Genomic DNA, 19,286 nt, shown 5'->3' with positions numbered 1-19,286 from the left:
TTAAAAGAGAGTCCAAGCAATTGAGCAACTTTTGACTTGTTTCTTTCGTCTACGACCACACCACAGGGAACGTACCGGTTCTCGTCCGATCACCGAAGTCAAGTCCTGTTGGGCGGTGTCAGTACCTGGCTGGGTGACCACCTGGGAATAAGCCATGTTGTAGACTTTTGGAGCCATTTTTGGACTGGACTCTTCAGAGAAGATTTCCATACGCCTCCACATCATTGATCCCTCTGTTTTCAAAATGTTTTTTTTATTATTTTTCCAGCAAGTTGACAGCATATTAGAACATTTTCTTGTTTGATTACAACGCTGCAACACTGATCCACTACAGTAAAGGTTATCTCTTGAATGTGTCTTTGATGACTGACCGTAAGAGAATTCCCCCTTCGTGATACGAAATTTTAGCTAGGTTTGGAATCTCTTGTTTAGGAAGGTAGCCGGGATGTAATTGCAATTTCATCACAACAGCAATTAAACGCCTCCCTTCTAAGAGACTAAATAAAGTGTCCAAGCAATTGAGCAACTTTTCACTTGTTTCTTTCATCTACAACCACACCACAGAGAACAAACTGGTTCTCGTCCTTGTCGTCTGTGAATCTGTGGAATCTTTGCCTTTTTTAGACCATCGTAGTCTGAAAATATCGTGAGTTGTTTGCTAAGAAGTTGTTTGAATAGTTGGCTGTTTTATTTTGTTAAAAAAGCTACGCATTCTTTCATTTTGGAAGTTTTGTGTTTCTCACCTTAGGGACACCAATATGGTGGACCGTAAGGAAAAGAGTGTCACCTTCCGTTCACCTGTCCGAAATGGTCTCGGAGATCTAAAAGCTGGGATTGACAAGGAAATCAACGACACGACAAACGTCTTTCAAGACCTTGGAGATAATTTATATTTGTTGGCGCTGGAAACCAAAGCTGATGCAGAGCTTCTTGTAAGCAACGGGTTCGAGGTCGACGAGTTCCATATTGATTGTTTTCCTCCACATGGAAAGTTTTTGAATGTCAATATCTTGGGTCTTCGCTCTTATGTACAAGACGACGAAGTTAAAATGGCTTTCATGGAGTATGGAGTATTGAAAAGCGACGTGATCCGTCTGGAGACAATGTATACCTGTTGGAGCTTGAAACGAAAGCTGACGCAGAGCTTCTTGTTAGCAACGGTTTTGACGTCGACGAGTTTAACTTTGATTGCTCTCCTCCTCATGGGAAGTTTTTGAACGTTAGTATTTTGGGTCTTCGCTCTTACGTAGACGACGACGAGGTAAAATTGGCCTTAACGGAGTATGGTGTACTGAAAAGCGACGTGATCCGTCTCAAATATAAAGCCGACCACGATTTGGCCGGTATGGAAAACGGCAATCGCCTTGTTAAAATGGTGTTAGACAAACCATCTTTGCTGTATTCTATGCGTATTGGAGGTGATTGGTGCAGGAGCATTCACAATAATCAGCACCCCTTTTGTCTGGAATACAAGGAACCTGGGCATACTAGGAAAAAGTGCCAGATGATTCGCTGCAGAGTGTGTAAGCAGCTAGGACATATGTCATATAATTGTGATCAGAGGGAAGAGAATGATCAAGCCGAGCCCAGCGCAGAACGAGATGGCGCCGCGGCTGTTATACAGCAAGATGCACAGAGAGGGGTGCCAAGTGAGTGTGAAGAAGACTTAGAGAAGGATACTCGTACGAATAATAATCAAGTAAATGAAATCACTGAAACTTCACGTCATCGAAGTCAAGTCCTGTTGGGTGGCGTCAGTACCTGGCTGAGTGACCACCTGGGAATACGCCGTTTTGTAGACTTTTGGACCAATTTTGACTCTTTAAAGAAGATTTCCATGGGCCTCCACACAATTATTATTCCCTCTGCTATTCAAAATGTTTTCATTTTTTTTACAAATTAATTCCATACAGCAACACTGTTCTTTTCCTTGTTTAATTACAGCCCTGCTAACTAGTACTCTAACAATAATCTCTTGAATGTGGCTTTAATGACTGACCATTACAAAATTCCACTTTTTTGATCTGAAGTTTTAGTTGGGTTTGGAATCTCTTTGTTAGGTCATGGAAATGTACAGTAGTTACAACTTCATCAGAACAGGAATGAAAGGCCTTCCTTCCAACAAACTTAATAGAGAGTACAAGTAATTGAGCAACTGCTTTCCACTTGTTTCTGTAATATCTGTGGAATTGTTGCCTACTTTAGGCCATTGAGATCTCATAATACTATAATTATATTCTTTGCTAAAACCCTTACTCTCTGTCGTATTCGTTTGTGGACAAATCTATGTGATCGATAGTGTTAGAAGTTTTGCATTTTTCATCTTCTGGAACGCCTATACGGCAGACTAAAAGAAGCAGAGCGCGACGTTTCGCATGCCTCGGCGAACTGGTGTTGGAGTTTCGAAGGCTGGAATTCAAAAAGAAGTTTACCACTCCTTCATAGTATTTCAAGATTTAGTAGATGACGTGTATCTTTTGGAGCTGGAGACAAAAGTTGATGCCTCACTACTTGTCAACAACGGTTTAAATGTTGAGGAATTTCATATAGGGTGCTCGCCGCCACATGGGAAGTTCTTAAATTAATGTGAGCATAATGGGCCACCCTTAATATGTGGACGATGGAGAGGTGGAGCCTGCGCTAAGCAAATACAGCGAGCTCAAAAGTGTAATTCGCTTAAAATACAAGGTTGACCATGAACTGGCTGGAATGGAAAATGGCAATTAACGACCATTTAGTCAAGACGATATTGGGTAAACAGTCCATACCATATTCCATGCGTATTGGTGGGGACTGGAACCACATAATTCATAATACCCAATAGCCCATCTGAACTGAATGCAGCCAGCTTGGGCGCAATAGAAAATGCTGCCCAAAGATTTGTGGCAGAATATGTACATGTAAGCTGTTAGGACATATTATGTCCTACACCTGTGATCAGCAAAAAGAGGATGATGATGAATCACCTGACTCACAACCAGAAGCGAATGATGCACAATCAGAATAAACTGATGTACAGCCAGAGGCACCTGAAGGAAATGTTGAAAACACACATGAAGATATTTACCCGAATAACAATCACAGGGAAAATGAGAAACCAGATTCTCATCCAGAAGAAATGGATATTTACTATGAATAAGTTCAGGGCTTAAAAAGATAGCATGACACAGACTCCGGTTCATTCCTGTTTGGCATCACAGAAAAGTAAGCTACAAAGGCAAAGGATAACTCTACTACATCCACCACTGATTACCCATAAACACAGAGATGTCAACTGAAAGATTGTTCACCCAGTTCTACCCACAGCCTCATCTCTCAACAGGATCGGCCTGTATACAACCCTGAACTGTCACCTATATGGTGTTATTGACACTTTAGAGCATGCCATACTTGAATGTTCTTATCCGATCACTGCAGTGGGCGCGTCAGTACCTGGCTGGGAATACGCTGTGTTGTAGACTTTTGGACCACTTTTTGACTTTTAAGAAGAGATTTCTATTCCCCTTTGCTATTCAACATGTTTTTTTTTTTTAATTTTTTCTAATAATTGATGGTGCATAGTGATACCGCTTCTGTTTCTGTTCGCTCCACCATACTGACTAATGCTCTGGAGGTTGTATTTTTTGTTCTTAAGTTTAGGTAAGGTTTGGAATCTCTTCATTGGGTGCGCGACATTTAATTGCAACCCCATACCAACTGGAATTAGACAGACTCTATAGAGCCCAAGTAATTAAGCAACGTTCCACTTGTTTCTTTCGCCTACGACCACGGCACAGGGAAAGTAGTGGTTCATATTCGATCATTGAAGTCAAGTCTTGTTGGGCGGCGTCAGTACCTGGCAGCTGGGGAACCACCTACGTGTAGGAATACGCTGTGTTGTAGACTCTTGGACAATTTTTTTTACTTTTCAGAGAATATTTCCATAGGCCTCCACATAATTGTTCCCTCTCCTATTTTTTTATATTTTTTCACCCAATTGCTGGGATATTCAACACTCTTGTTTTCTATGTTCGAGTTCAGCCCTGCTGCACTGACCAATAAAGTAAAGGTTATCTCTTGAATGTGGCTTTGATGTCTAACATCAGGGAATCCCCCCATTTTCATTTTAAGGTTTAGTTAGGCTTGGAATCTCTTCCTTCAGGAATTTTTAAAACGCCTTCTTCTACCAGAGTTCATGGAGAGTCCAAGTAATTAGACAACTTTCCACTTACTTCATTCATTTATAACCACACCAAAGGAAGAGTACCGGCTCTTCTCCAGTCACCAAAGTCAAGTCCTGTTGAGCAGTATCAATACGCAAATAAACGATAGTCTGAAAGAAGTCTGATCACAAGCAAAGTGGCACATCAGGCCAGAGCACATCTTGGTTTCTGTAGCATGACGTGACTAGGGCTAAATTCTACTCCCACTGCACGGGATGCTAGCCCATCGCAGCCACCTCCCCCTAAATTAAAATTTCCAAGTACCCATTTATACACCTGGATGGAGAGAGGCACTGTGAGAAGAAAGAACACACGACAATGTCCCCAGACTCAAACCAGGACCACTCGGAGCAGAGACAAGTGCACTAACCATGAGGCCAAGGCACCTCCACAAACAGACTTTATGGGGAGTCTGAGTAATTAAAGGGCCATTGTCATCGTAAAGTAAATGTGCAGTCTTGGTTGATAGCAATTTCTTTTTAACCAATAGAATTCATACACCATGATGCGTGCCACCACAAATTCTATCTTTTCATCAGTCTACGTCACTACATAGTCACATGAGATGCACATCCGTGGTGCTGGTCAGCGCTTAGCATTTGCTGGAAAGTAAGCTTAAGCGAGTGTTTCTCTCTTCAAATTAACGAAAGTCCTTGTTATCCTACTTTTATCTTACTCAATTTTATTCCGGGAAGGAGGGTAGGCGTCATTTTTCTATTACTGAAAATTTTTCCTGGCAGTTTTGGGCAATTCTCTCCAAGAATATGAACAAGGAAAGTCCTCAACAAGAAGGTCATGAGGTCGGAGCCCCTGCTATTCCACCCACAGTTGTGGATGAAAACAAAGGTCTTTTTCAAAACTTGTCAAAAGTGGACAAAACCATGAGCCAAATGGCCACTATTTTAGCAAGACTATGTGACAAATCGCTTCCATAAAGCGACAGCCCACCAGGCAAGAATAGATCAAGTTCTGCTGTTGACGAACCGGGGTCACCTGACTCTGACTCTAATACAACTCTAATACAAAGAAAACAGAAGTGCGATGGAATTCCATCTGATGACAATATCAGTCTCCATGGAAGCGATTCCTTTGACGATGAAGACGATGTCAAAATGCTCACCGGGCATTCTCAGGCCAACGGCCAAAAAAGGGTGGGAAAACTCAACCGCAGAGACAAAGCCTCTCCAAGATATCGCCAATGGCTTGAATGACGATGATGCCACCAGCGAGAAAATTAAACAGGAACTGGCCGACACACCAGTCAAACGATGAGATTAAAAACTGTCCTCGGACAAAATAAAAAGCATGATTAATAGGTAAAAAAGACTGGAAAAATTGAGGCGATATTAAGGGTGCAATTGCCAACTCAATTCTAAACAAAGGAGGACTGATCTGCGGCTATCTACCCTGCAGCAAATCATATCTATAGTTGCGACTGCAACACTGCAACCAACTAACATGCTGGTCGTAAACCCCTCCAGTTTAACCAATAATTCCAAGGCCATCACTTGGTCAGTTGATTCTATAGCCATACTTGGACACCTGAATAATCAACCATCCTAAATTTGCAGGGAACAAATAAAACCTTATGCTCTGCAGGAGTGCCTTTAAGCAGCCAGTATCTTTTGGGAATGATTTGCCAAAAACCTGTAAGAAGCCAGGGAAGCCAGCAAATTAGCCACTCTGTGGGGCACTCCTACCGCCAGTCCACCTACAAAGGGAGCCAACATTCTTCTAGCCATTCTGCCCATTATGCTAAAAGTCCCAAGAGGGATTTTTTTATACAAGGGACACAATAGACCCTTCAAAAGGAAACAACCGCAGAGCGCAGACAAGAAATAATGGATCAAGTACTTCAAATAAAAAGCTCAATTCATGCCACAGTTTTCAGGCACGACAGGTTGCTGTTAAATTTGCAGCATGGAGAGAACTCATTAGCGATAGAGTATAACCTTGTCTGATGTTTTGGGTGTGGGTATTGATTGTATTATCACCCCTATCCAGCACAGACTACCTCTCCAAATTTTTTCAAGGAGGGAATCTGTCCTTGTTCAACAAGAACTCCATGCTCCAGAAAGGTGTATTTATGACAGTGAATTATACACCAGGTCAAATTGTGTCTAGCATATCTCTGCGCCCTAAAAAGGAAGGATCTCATAGTTTCATACTCAATCTAAAATCACTTAACGAATTGGTGACCCACCATCATTTTAAAATGGGTTCTCTTCACACAGTCACAAACCTTGTAACAAAAAACTGTTTCATGGACTCAACGGAATTGAAGAATGCCTATTATTCAATCCCCATTAGAACTGACGATCAAAAATTTTAAGCTTTAAATGGGATGAAGACCTCTATGAATTCACATCTTTATACCCAATAGTTGATTGTGTACACTAAGACAGTCCACTAAACTACATAAACCCCCTCCAGCTACCTTACACAGACAGCACACCTTGATGACCTTTATTTACAAGTCAGAATTCTGAACAGTGTTGTATGTAATATATTTGTAACTGGAAGTTGTGTTAAGCTGTTGTATTACTCAAGATGCTTAGAGAATAGAGTTGTTGTGTTGAGCAAACCTCGTGAACTTGTGTTATGTCACTAAGCCATACTTTTGCTAGTATGTTTCATTTTGGCGACGAGAATGGGATACTCTACATGCACGAAGACGCATGAGAAATTCAGTGAAGTTTTGATTTTCTCTGTGTGAGGAAAAAGGTTTGTTTTCGACCGAGGCAACTTGATCAAAGTTTGAGCACGTGCTATCAAAATGGCGGGAATTGGATTGTCTGGTCGTGTCGGCGAGTTCAGCCCTGAGCGAGAGACTTTTCGTTCCTATGTGGAAAGAATGGAAATGTTCTTCATGGCAAATAATATCATAGAAGAAACAGGCGAGGGTAAAGAGGAAGCCAATCTCGCAGTTGAAAATAGAAAATGTGCTATCTTTCTGACTGAGATTGGACCCGAAGCATATTCTACTCTGAGCAATCTGCTGGCACCAGTGAAACCAAAAGACACTCCTTTTGCGGATATTGTCAAAGCATTGGAGAAACATTACAATCCAGCGCCATTAGAGATAGCAGAGAGTTTTCATTTTGGAACTCGCTATCAAAAACAAGACGAATCCATCAGTGACTTTATAGTGGCCTTTGAGAAGTTATCGATTCATTGTAACTATGGAGAGTTTCTCAACCGAGCTCTGAGAGACCGTTTTGTGTGTGGATTGAACAATCCCAAAATACAGAATAAACTACTGAACACCGAGGATCTTTTGTTTGAGAAAGCGTGCCAGATTGCAAAGTCAATGGAGATGGCAGAGAAGAACACCCAAGAATTCTGTCCTGTCAGTGCAAGTGATGACAGCCAAGGCATAGTAAATAAACTGGAAACTGTAAACACTAAGGAACCCTCATGTTACCAGTGTGGTGGTAAGCACGCTACACCTAAGTGTAAATTTAAGTCAGCAAAATGCTACAAATGTAGCAAAGTAGGTCACCTTGCATCAGTTTGTTGCAGTAAAGATGTTGAGTCTAGCATGAAAACAAAACAACCAGGAGCTAAAGGTACTGTTCATAGTGCCTTAGAATCAAACACAGAAGGTTGTGATGATAATGATGAGTTAGGTATTTATTCCATGTATGCAGTTGGTACAGATAATCCTACCAACAAAAGTTATACTGTAGAAATGACCATAAATGGTTCACCATGTGCAATGGAAGTAGACACTGCAGCTGATTACTCAATAATGAGTAAGAGCACACATTCTCAGAAATTCAGTAATTTTGCACTTCGTCCGTCAAAAGTTGAATTGAAAACCTATACGGGTGAAACCCTTACAGTGTGTGGTGAAATGCTGTGTGATGTAGTGTACAAGGGCCATGAATATACATTGCCAATTATTGTAGCTGATTATGAGAAGAAGCCTACTTTGCTGGGAAGAAATTGGTTAAACCATAAAAGGCTTGAGTGGGGTGAAATATTTAGTTTAACAAGATCCGAGTTGGAAAGTGCCAAAAGTCAACTTGATGGATTACTAGTTAAACACAGTGAAATGTTCAAAGATAGCTATGAGGGCATGAAAGGGTTGGAAGCACACATCACCATGAAAGATGGTGCAAAGCCCATATTTATTAAGCCACGTAGGGTTCCATATGCACTAAAAGATGAAGTTGAAAAGGAGTTGGATAAATTAGAGAAAAATGGGGTAATCGTTAAAACTGACAGATCAGACTGGGCAAGCCCAATAGTAGTTGTGCCAAAGGCTGACAAATCGGTTAGAATTTGTGGGGACTACAAAGTAACAATCAACTCAGCTGTTGAAGATGAACAGTATCCCCTTCCCACCCAACAGGACTTGTATGCTGCCCTCTCAGGATCAAAATTTTTCAGCAAACTTGATTTGTCACATGCATATGCCCAGCTAAGTGTTGATAAAGCAAGTCGTGAGTACCTGACAATTAGCACACGCAAGGGACTCTATTCCTACACCAAATTACCATATGGGGTTAAATCAGCACCTAAAATATTCCAAGCTAAAATGGATATGATTTTGCAAGGAGTAGAAAAATGTGTGTGTAAGCAGAATGACATTCTTATTGGTGGTGTCAGTTGGCAGGAGAATATCAAAATCCTGGCTGAGGTATTGGAGAGGTTGCATAAATATAACCTGCATTTGGAGATGGCAAAGTGTGAATTTCTGAAGAGGGAAGTTGTCTATTTAGGTTTGAAGATAGATGCTGAAGGTTTGCATCCAGTTGAGGAAAAAGTGGATGCTGTAAAAAGGGTGCCAGTACCACAAAACGTCAGTGAGTTGAGATCTTTTTTGGGCATGGTCCAGTATTATCACCCATTTCTACCAGGTTTAGCAACCACACTAGCACCATCACATGAGCTCCTCAAAAAGGCTGTCCAGTGGACATGGACAAAAGAGTGTCAGCAAGCATACGAAGCTTGTAAACAAGGTCTCACCAGTGATGCACTGTTGGTGCATTATGATGGGGACCGTGAACTGAGACTTGCTTGTGATGCGTCCAGCTATGGAATTGGAGCAGTTATAAGCCATGTGATGGATGATGGCCAGGAGAGGCCAATAGCCTATGCCTCTCGGACACTGAGTTCAAGTGAAAGGAACTATGCACAAATTGAGCGTGAAGCATTATCAATTTTATTAATTTAAATTTATTATGCCCCTCTCACAGAAACGCCTCGGAGGGAGGACGCACTTTCGCCGTCAGAACTATTAAAGATTGGAACAGTTTACCCCGGTCTTTAAAAACAGAGAAGTCCGTTAAATCGTTTAAGGCTAAATTATGTAATACTATTCTTAACTCTCAGAAAACTAATGGAATTTTTTAACTCTTATTATTCGTAGTATGTTTGAAATTGTAAGTCCAGTTTATTATTTGTAACCATTTTTAATAGTAACTTAATTAAGTATTTTATTGTAAATAATATCGTATTTTAGCATTTTATTGTAATATATTTTTAGCATTCTAATTATTTTAAGCTGAGGGCCCCAAGTTTATCAGTAACTTAAGTTACTGTCACGGGTCACCCTCATTAAATAAAGTCTTTCACTTCACTTCACTTCATTGTTTTTGGTGTAAAAAAAATTTCACCAGTTTTTGTATGGGCGTAAATTTACCCTGATCACTGATCACAAACCATTGTTGGCAATTTTCAATCCAAAATCCGCTATCCCCACACTAGCAGCAGCTCGAATGCAGAGGTGGGCTCTAGTACTTTCGGCGTGCGACTATGAGATTGAATACAAAAGATCTGAAGACCATGCCAACTGTGATGCTCTCTCAAGGCTACCACATGAGGACTCCACAGTGGGAAGTGAGGGTGTGGTCTACAGTGTGAGTGTAATTGATGATGATTTTCCAATCACTGCAGAAGATATAGGAAAGGCAACCCTTGTAGATCCTGTACTTGGTAAGGTACATCAATTTGTGATGTCAGGTTGGCCAGAAGGGTGTCCTGATGAGACCCTCAAACCCTATCATAATAGAAGAAATGAGCTGTCCTGTGAACAGGATTATGTCCTTTGGGGCTTTTGGGGTGATTATTCCACCAGTCTTTAGAGCCAAAATGCTGGGGCAGTTGCATTGGGAACACCCTGGTATATGTGGTATGAAAGCAATTGCTCCTACATGCATGTGGTGGCCAAAACTGGATCAGGAAATTGAGGAAACAGTGAGAGTATGTACAGTATGCCAAAATGTTAGAAATGCCCCACACAGTGCACCCCTGATCCCATGGAAGTGGCCAACTAGACCATTTCAACGGATCCATATTGATTTCTGTCAGAAGGGTAATGATTACTTCCTTGTAGTAATCGATAGCCACTCAAAGTGGATTGAAGTGAAACATATGAGCTCTACAACTACTGAACGGACTACTGATGAGCTCCGTTTAATTTTTGCCACTCGTGGTTTACCTGAAGAGGTGGTGTCTGACAATGGACCTCAGTTTACGTCCAAAGAATTTGCCGAATTCATGCGCAAAAACGGCATCAAGCACACGTTGGTTCCACCCTATCACCCTCAATCTAATGGGGCAGCAGAGAGGTCTGTGAGAGTTGTTAAGGATGCTTTAGTTAAACAAGTGCTTGAGGGTAAAAAGGGCATCTCTATGAAACACAGACTTGCTAATTTTCTATTTCGGTATTGCACAGCCCCTCACAGTACAACTGGTGTGACCCCTGCTGAGTTGATGGTGAAGCGTTGCCTAAGAACAAGATTAAGTCTAAAAATGTTCGGTGTGTAGCCAGGCATGTTAAAAATTGGTAAAAAGGAATTAAATGGTTGTCACTGGCTGAAAATATGGTTATTGGACGTTTCAGTCACTGCTGTTGCCTTCTTCAGCAAAAGATGGAAAATGCAAATGTTAAACGGCGTCCTGCTAGAATATGTAAAAGATGTGCGATAAAACTAGGGATGGGATCCCCAGTCAGCGCCATCTTGGCCAATCTCGTCATGGAACATGTCGAAGAAAAGGCTCTCTCATCGACCCCTAACCCTCCTAAATGGTGGTTTAGATACGTAGATGACAGCCACGTATGTGTTAAAAGAGAGCACGTAGATGAATTCCACTCACATCTCAATTCCATCAACCCTCACATCAAATTTACAATCGAAATAGAATCAGAAGGTTCCATTGCCTTTCTCGACACAAAAACAACCAGACAAGAAGATGGCTCGATCGCTGTGTCTGTTTACAGGAAAGCTACTAACACCGACCGTTACCTTGATTTAGAATCACACCACCATCCTCAGCATAAACACTCGGTCATGCGCACTCTCATGGATCGCGCAAGGAACATTCCTTCCACGGAGGAGGAAGTTTCACAGGAAACTAAACGAGTAACGAAAGCCCTTGCCACTAATAACTACCCTGAAAATTTCATTCACAATGGCCGCCAACGGAGGAGACAACAAGAAACGAATGATACCGACCATCGTGGTTTTGTCATCCTCCCCTACGCCAAAGGTTTTTCCGAAAGAGTCGCAAATGTTCTTCGAGGTTTCAATATCAAGGTCGCCCATAAACCTATTCGTACCATCTCGAACATACTCAAAAAACCTAAAGACAAGATCGAGAAAGAGGCTTCCAGAGGCATTGTTTACAAGATCAAATGTAAAGATTGTGACTGTGTTTATGTTGGTCAGTCATCACGCGCGTTAAAAACACGTATGAAAGAACACGCAAAGGCTATAGCAACATTGGACAAAAACTCTTTATTGGCCAAACACCATATGCTCAACGGTCACCAAATAGATTTGGAGAACGTTGAAATTGTCGACAGATCATCAGTATGGAAACAAAGACTAATTCTTGAAGCTTGGCATTCCGTGCGAGACAGGAACGCTATAAACGAACACATAGCGCTACCGAACGTGTACAATGGCATTAAGAATTTTTACACTCATTAAGAATACTCTAGAGACTATTGCTCATTTAGTTTTATCACACATCTTTTACATATTTTAGCAGGACGCCGTTTAACATTTGCATTTTCCATCTTTTGCTGAAGAAGGCAACAGTAGTGGCCGAAACGTCCGATAACCATATTTTTAGCCAGTGACAACCATTTAATTCCTTTTTACCAATTTTTAAGATTAAGTCTGATTAAGCCTAATCTTGCACAAGTTGTAGAGAATAAGCAAGAGAAACAGAAAATGTATAAGGATTTGAAATGTAAGAGGAAAAGATCCTTTGTAAGAAATGACAGGGTGCGGGTACGAAACTCAAGGGCTAATTCTAAGACTGATAAGGGGATTCCAGGCACTATAATTAAAGTTTGCGGGCCCAGAACCTATGTAGTTAGGACAGGACACAAAATCAGATATGTGCACACTGATCACATGATAAGAGCACATGATAATGTACCAGATGATGTCAGTGAGCCAGATGTCGTGGTGCCTGAATCAAGTGGTCAGAAAATACATGATGATAATGTGAATCCTCTCGATAGTACTTCTGAACCACGTGTAGATCTGCCTGAAAACAAGGATACTGTTGTATCTCCTTTAGTTGTAAGTAGTCCACCTACAGTTTTGCGAAGATCTCAAAGGATTAGAAACCAGCTGTTAAACTTAACCTGTAACTGTAGGTTATCACTATGTCTTGGGTATAAGTGCATCCTGAAAATCTGGGGGAAAGTAGTGCAATATATTCGTAACTGGAAGTTGTGTTAAGCTGTTGTATTACCCAAGATGCTTACAGAATAAAATTGTTGTGTTGAGCAAGCCTCGTGAACTTGTGTTGTTATGTCACCAAGCCATACTTTTGCTAGTATGTTTCATTGTGGTGTCCCATATGTTCATTGTGACTATTTTATTATTATGGGATATGTTTTAGTGAGCATGTGGTCTCGAGATGTCAAACGATAAAAACATGTTGTTGTTATGAACCGAGTTGTCTAGTGTATTAGGACGAAGACACCACAAGTGTATGGCAAATGTTATTGACACGATAGTGTTATTTGACAAACTGGGTTTGGTGTTACACTCTAAGAAATCTACTTTTCTCTCTACTCAGGTGCTTGGCATTCTGGGTTTTGTCATTAATTCAGTACAAATGAGCAGTACAGCTGACCGGAGAAAAAGCTGTTGATTTAAGAACTGTTTGAACTGTAAGAACTGTTCCCAACTATTAGGGAAGTACATGTAGCAAGTGTTCTTGGGAAGATTGTCTCAAGTTTTCCTAGGGTGATGCATGAACCCCTACACTACAGAAATTTGAAAAAGTGTAAAATGGCTCTAAAACAGAAATACAGTAATTTTGATTCCCTCATGTCCTTATCACAAAAAGCAAAATGTAAACTGCAGTGGTGGGTTCTCAATGTGGAACGTTCACATAATGCAATTTCACACTTGCCATTTGAGCATCAAATTACCACAGATGCTTCCCTCTTAGGTGGGGAGCAGAATGTGAAGGGGTATCCTCTGGAGCACCACATTAACTACCTGGAAATGTTGGCCATATACTCTGTTTTACAGACCTTCACTTAAGACAAAGTTCACATGCACATCCAAATATCATGTGAAAACACTACTGCAGTCAACATTATTAATAATATGGGAACCAGTCATTCAGACTCTTGTAATTCTATAGCAAAAGAAATTTGGGAGTGGTGTGTGAGTAGGGACATATGGCTCAGAGTAGCTCATATCCCTGGAAAGCATTTACTAATTAGGTAATTATTATTAGCTGCAAATTTTTATGTAAACTAGATTACATCTTACTTTGCAAATTTTTTTTAATTCTTATTTTGTAATTATTCTTTATTGTTTATTTATACACGACCCCACAAGCTGCAAGCTTAATTACTTATCATGTTTAAATAAAGGTTACTTACTTACTTACTTACTTACTTACTTACTTACTTACTTACTTACTTACTTACTTACTTACTTACTTACTTACTTACTTACTTACTTACTTACTTACTTACTTACTTACTTACTTACTTACTTACTTACTTACTTACTTACTTACTTACTTACTTACTTACTTACTTACTTACTTACTTACTTACTTACTTACTTACTTACTTACTTACTTACTTACTTACTTACTTACTTACTTACTTACTTACTTACTTACTTACTTACTTACTTACTTACTTACTTACTTACTTACTTACTTACTTACTTACTTACTTACTTACTTACTTACTTACTTACTTACTTACTTACTTACTTACTTACTTACTTACTTACTTACTTACTTACTTACTTACTTACTTACTTACTTACTTACTTACTTACTTACTTACTTACTTACTTACTTACTTACTTACTTACTTACTTACTTAGCAAACCCTTCTTGCAGATGTTGAATCTCGCCGAAACCAAAGGGAATCAGAATGGAAGCTTGGCAGTAAAGCATTTCTAAGTGCTTTAAGAAGTCTTGGTTTCAAACCTGACATGGCCCACAGTATTTGCCTCACTCACATAAATCTCCAATTCCAAAAGAATGTTTCTTACAGACCAGACCCGCAAGCTGTAATGCTAAAGATGCAGTGGTCTGAGTTAAATTTTTATGCATTTCCCCCTTTCAGTGTTCTTCCTGCTGATGTGTTGAGCAAAATACAGAACAAGCAAGCATTGGGAGTTTGTGAGCTACCAGAGTGGCCAACACAAGGATGGTATCCAAAAGCTCTTCAAATGCTCAAAAAGGACCCATTCCACCTCAAAGCAAGGAAAGACCTTCTACAATTACCAAGTCACTCCAGGGAAACTCATCCACTTTGGGCCAAACTAAACCTACTAGTCTATCTCTTATCAGGGAGGGACTACATCAATATAATTTTTCATCAACTGCAAAGGACGTACTTAAGGGCCTGGAGAGCAGGTTCTTCAAAGCAATACCAAACCTACCTAACAAGATGGCATCAGTACTGCATTAAAAAGAACACTGATGTTTTTTTAACCTGGTGTGAACAACTGTATTGAATTTCTAGTTCCCTTATATGAATCAGGATTGTGATACAGTGCAATAAATACAGCAGGTTCAGCCCATTTATCAATACTGGTACAGCAGAATTGAGAGAAATTTGGAGAGCATCCCGTTGGTTGTTCGTTGCAAGAAAGGGATTTTTGAAGCCATCCCTTCCCAAATGTAGCTAAATTTGAGATGTTAAGGTTGTGTTAGATTATTTGAGTACTTTTGATGTGTCCAGTTTGTTAACACTTAGGGATATTACATAAAAGTTAACTAATAGTATATTACTGTGCCCCACCACTAGACAGCGAGTCCAAACAATTCATAAGTTTGACACCAGCTATATTAAAGACATGGAGGACAGATGCCAAATGACTGTCCTTGAAAAATGAAAACAGACATGACTAAACCTGGATAACAGCTGGCACCGATAGATCGGCTTGCTTTTAAAGATGACAAGAAACGTTGTGCAGTACATCATCTCAGAGAGCACTTAGAGCAAACAAAACAGTTCGAAAGCAGCATACAGCTCTGTGGCACTGACTCTGAAGGTTATCTCTCTAATGTGGCTTTGTTTACTGACAATTAGAGAATTCCACTGTTTTAAATCCCAAGTTTTTGCTAAATTTGGAATCTCTTTATTAGATCATAGAGACGTAGTCGTAACTTCATCACAACAGGAATCAAGACCGATTCCACTTAAAGTTCAAGCAATGTGTGCAAAAAATATTTAAGAGCCCGTTCCTGTAAATGCCGAGAATGACATGACAGTCGCGAAATTTTCGATTTCTTTATATTTTGCCCAAATAACCTCTATAGTGTGTTGTTTTCGAAAATACTATTCAAAGGTCCTGAAGCGCTTTAGTTTTTTCGAAATCGAGGAAAGTTTGAAAATCGCCATTTTAGCTGCCTGACGCCGCCGAAAATGGCCGAAAATTGTGCATTTTCTTTTCGCTCGTACAGATCAACGCGATGATATCTATCAATATACTTTGGGTAGCTCATAGTGCATGTCTTGCTGTTTCTAAAGCATTAATTTGATTAGCAAAACCTCCAAGTTTAGTCATATTTTAGGCCGATAAAAGTACCTTCATCGAAGCTCGTGAGCGAAATGGCTACTTTTAGCGAATTTCAATACCATCAAAAGCCCACTGGTACATTGAATTTGAAATCGAAACTAAAATTTTCTGAAAGCCCATACTCTATATTATGATGTGTGAAAGTCTCTTCCGCGGCCCGAAAAAACTAACCCGTCGAGAGACATAAACGTGTGGTACATTTTTGTAAATTCGTCATTCGCAAAACCAACATGGAACTTGGCCAGCTACCTTCATCAAGAACAAAAATAAGCGAATGGAAACCTTTTTCGTCAATAAGGATACTTGTAATCTGTTTTTTTCCCTTTTAGATTGACCACATGATTAACTTCTGCAAACATTTGCAGTTAAATGAAACTAGACGCTGCTTTTGGTACATTTGATTGTTATGCAAATTTATTTCGATCACCGGCACGTGCATATCGCCCGAAACTGATTTTCCTTCCGCCTACTGTATGTTTCTTTTTGAAGGTTACAACTGTAGCACACATTATTCGTCCAATATCGGCAGTTTTAACTTTTGTGGAACACCGATGGCCACAGCCGAACTTGTCTTTAAGTAAAAATAAACATTTTGAAACGTGAAGTAATAGATCAAAAACGAGTGCGAGTTTTTCATCAGGGGTTCCAAACACCGAGAAACAGATGAAAGCACGACGCCGAAGGCGGAGTGCTTTTATTGTTTCGAGGTGTTTGGAACCCGTGATGAAAAACGAAGCACGAGTTTTTGAGCTGGCTTCTCAAAGTAGCATGAGAATTTTTTTCGAAGAATAGGTAATTAGTAGGCGTGCTCAATAGGCTATTGTCTGTTTTTTATTCATATGGTAAATGAAATGAATCTTTTATATGCGGCCATGTGGGCAAGTTTTAAAGGTTGAATTTTTAATAAATTAACATTATGCCGCGTGATGGAGATCGAGTGGAGATCAGAACGTTTTCGAGGTCCAAAAACCTCTTCTCAAGAAAATGTTTTGGTGAATGATGCTGTTCCAGTTTCAACTAAGTATAAAAACAAGTGGGCTGTGAACATTTTTGCCGAATGGCAGAGGTTGAGAGAGGTTAAAGTTCCGGTATTAGATTGTGGCGGTCTCTTCAAGGACTACGATTTACACAATGTTACCGCTGTGAGTGTAGATATTGCTGGAATGGACGCTCTGTCGCTGAACTATTGGTTGTCAAAATTTGTGATGGAGGTAGCTAAAAAGTCCGGTGAAAGATACCCTCCGAAGTCTGTTTATGGTATCATTTGTGCCCTCAAGCGTTATTTGGAGGAGAAAAATGGATCAGAAGCTTTGAATCCTCTGGACGCTAGTGACAAAAGGTACTTGACAACTTTTAGAGCGAATTGGTTAGTAATTTAAAATGCACTGTTTCAGGACTTTAATTTTGTGTGTTATTTTTTGAAGGTTTGTCCTTTTCCGACGTTGCTTAGATGCCGAGATGAAGAATGGCGTTCGAGAAGGGCTTCACATTAAGTGTAAGAAAGAGGAAAAGGAGTTTGTGAGCGAGCAAGAAGAAGCAGTATTCTGGCAAAAGAAATTGCTGGGAACTACATCAGCTAAGTCGTTATTGAACACGATCTATTTCTACAACGGAAAAGTTTTTGGGTTGCGGGGGGGAGATCACAGAAATATTGTTGTAAACAACTTTGAAATTGGTCCAAATTTTATTAAGTTTGAAGAAAATGCCTCTAAAACTTATCATGGAGGTCTTTGTGATCTAAAGTATGTGCCGCGAGTGGTCAAGCACGTTTGTCATTCTATTGAGGAAAAGCACGAGCCGTGCCTTGTTGAGATATTCAGATTGTATGTAGGGTTAGTTGAGACTCATGCAAAGGAAGTTACTGCATTTTACTTTAAGCCATCAAAAACTAGGTTCGCATTCGATAAAGCGCCCGTAGGCATCAACAGCTTGAACAAGATTTTGCCTGACATGTGCGACGCGGCAGGCTTTAAACGCAAAACCGCTCACAGTTTGCGCGTTACTTGTGTTTCCTCCCTGTTCAATTCTGGGGTTGAAGAAAAATTGATTCGCGAAAGGTCGGGGCATCGTTCTAATGCATTGTTGCAGTACGAAAAGCCTACAGAAGAAAATGTGTCTAAAGTTTCAAAGATCCTAGGTCCAAGTGTTGTTAGTACAACTACATGTTTTACCACAGAGAAACAGGATCAATCTTTAACGGATGTTGTTTTCCAGAAAGGAAAATTCAAAAACTGTACAATTAATGTAACGATGTCTAAGAAGGAATAATATGTTGCTGTATTGTTGTTGTAAGCAATGATTTAAGCGGGACAAATGCTGTATTTAGAATTATAATTAAGACTGATTAAAATTCAAGTTTCTTGATCAGTGTCTTGATCAGTTTTTGAACTAATCTACCGTGTCTTGATCGGTATGTTCATTGGGTATCAACATACATGCACCTGACCCAATTGATGCGAGCTGATTGGGTCATCAGCTCATGAATAATTAATGAGTTTGAGAAGTTTGAGTAAACAATCGGTTACAGTTGCATCCATCATGTTTGGCGTAAATATTCGAAGACAACCATTTCATGTAAACAGGTACACTTTACTTTAAAAACAACCGCCTCATCGCAGCATTTCTTGAAATCCTGGTCTGAGACCAGGTAATGCCGATAACAAAGCGCGAGCGGTTGACGAAACTTCATGATCAACTGTCGAAACGTTGTACTTGTGGAATAAGCAAGATGATTCAACCTTTGTATTTGTTACCCGTGTGCTTGCAATTCTTATGGATACAGTTCCCCTGTCTTTTACCACCAGCTTTATAGATGAATCGTTCATTTCCTATCACTTAATATGGTACATACCTCTGAATAAAACACATATTGTGACATCATTTTTCTTGGAGTGTTCCAACAGGCGTCCGCCAATTGCAAAACGTAAACAGCAAGACAGAAAAACCACAAAGGCTTCTTCGTCAATCGCACTTCGCTGTCCAAATTTCTTTCTTACAATGTTTCCAGACTTCGCTCTCTTTTAAAATTGCAAGACTTCGCCGTTCT

The 19,286-nt window shown here is 40.0% G+C and overlaps 3 protein-coding genes, 1 long non-coding RNA gene and 2 pseudogenes across 4 annotated transcripts in view; 5 read left to right on the top strand and 1 right to left on the bottom strand.

Moving 5' to 3' along the window:
- The window catches only part of LOC149100840 (uncharacterized), a 44,925-nt gene that overhangs the window by 16,002 nt on the left and 9,637 nt on the right, over positions 1 to 19,286 (bottom strand). The window lies entirely within an intron of this gene.
- Positions 48 to 166, top strand: LOC149100845 (5S ribosomal RNA; annotated as a pseudogene).
- On the top strand, positions 759 to 1,903 carry LOC149100844 (uncharacterized). Its single transcript, XM_089276389.1, has 2 exons — positions 759 to 932; positions 1,082 to 1,903. Exons 1-2 carry the CDS (start codon positions 759 to 761, stop codon positions 1,901 to 1,903), a joined length of 996 nt encoding a protein of 331 aa, XP_089132515.1.
- On the top strand, positions 2,064 to 3,007 carry LOC149100843 (uncharacterized; annotated as a pseudogene).
- Positions 11,150 to 12,191, top strand: LOC149100842 (uncharacterized). Its single transcript, XM_089276388.1, has one exon. It carries the CDS (start codon positions 11,150 to 11,152, stop codon positions 12,143 to 12,145), a length of 996 nt encoding a protein of 331 aa, XP_089132514.1. The 3' UTR covers positions 12,146 to 12,191.
- Positions 16,742 to 18,604, top strand: LOC149100841 (zinc finger MYM-type protein 2-like). The gene is made up of 2 exons (XM_089275835.1): positions 16,742 to 17,579; positions 17,665 to 18,604. Exons 1-2 carry the CDS (start codon positions 17,167 to 17,169, stop codon positions 18,506 to 18,508), a joined length of 1,257 nt encoding a protein of 418 aa, XP_089131961.1. The 5' UTR covers positions 16,742 to 17,166; the 3' UTR covers positions 18,509 to 18,604.

Source organism: Orbicella faveolata, unplaced genomic scaffold, assembly GCF_042242905.1.
Source record: "Orbicella faveolata isolate gen_17 unplaced genomic scaffold, um_ofav_v1 contig_4, whole genome shotgun sequence".
In the NCBI taxonomy this organism is placed as follows: domain Eukaryota; kingdom Metazoa; phylum Cnidaria; class Anthozoa; order Scleractinia; family Merulinidae; genus Orbicella; species Orbicella faveolata.
The sequence above is the reverse complement of the archived record's forward strand: the minus strand, read 5'-3'. Positions and strand labels throughout refer to the sequence as shown.

Bases quoted from the DNA above. Each gene is read 5' to 3' on its own strand.
- LOC149100844 (XM_089276389.1), top strand. From the start codon at position 759: ATGGTGGACCGTAAGGAAAAGAGTGTCACCTTCCGTTCACCTGTCCGA. The intron at 933-1,081 runs GTAAGCAACGGG...AGTATTGAAAAG, and splicing joins AAGCTGATGCAGAGCTTCTT to CGACGTGATCCGTCTGGAGA.
- LOC149100842 (XM_089276388.1), top strand. From the start codon at position 11,150: ATGGGATCCCCAGTCAGCGCCATCTTGGCCAATCTCGTCATGGAACAT.
- LOC149100841 (XM_089275835.1), top strand. From the start codon at position 17,167: ATGGAGATCGAGTGGAGATCAGAACGTTTTCGAGGTCCAAAAACCTCT. The intron at 17,580-17,664 runs GTACTTGACAAC...TATTTTTTGAAG, and splicing joins CTGGACGCTAGTGACAAAAG to GTTTGTCCTTTTCCGACGTT.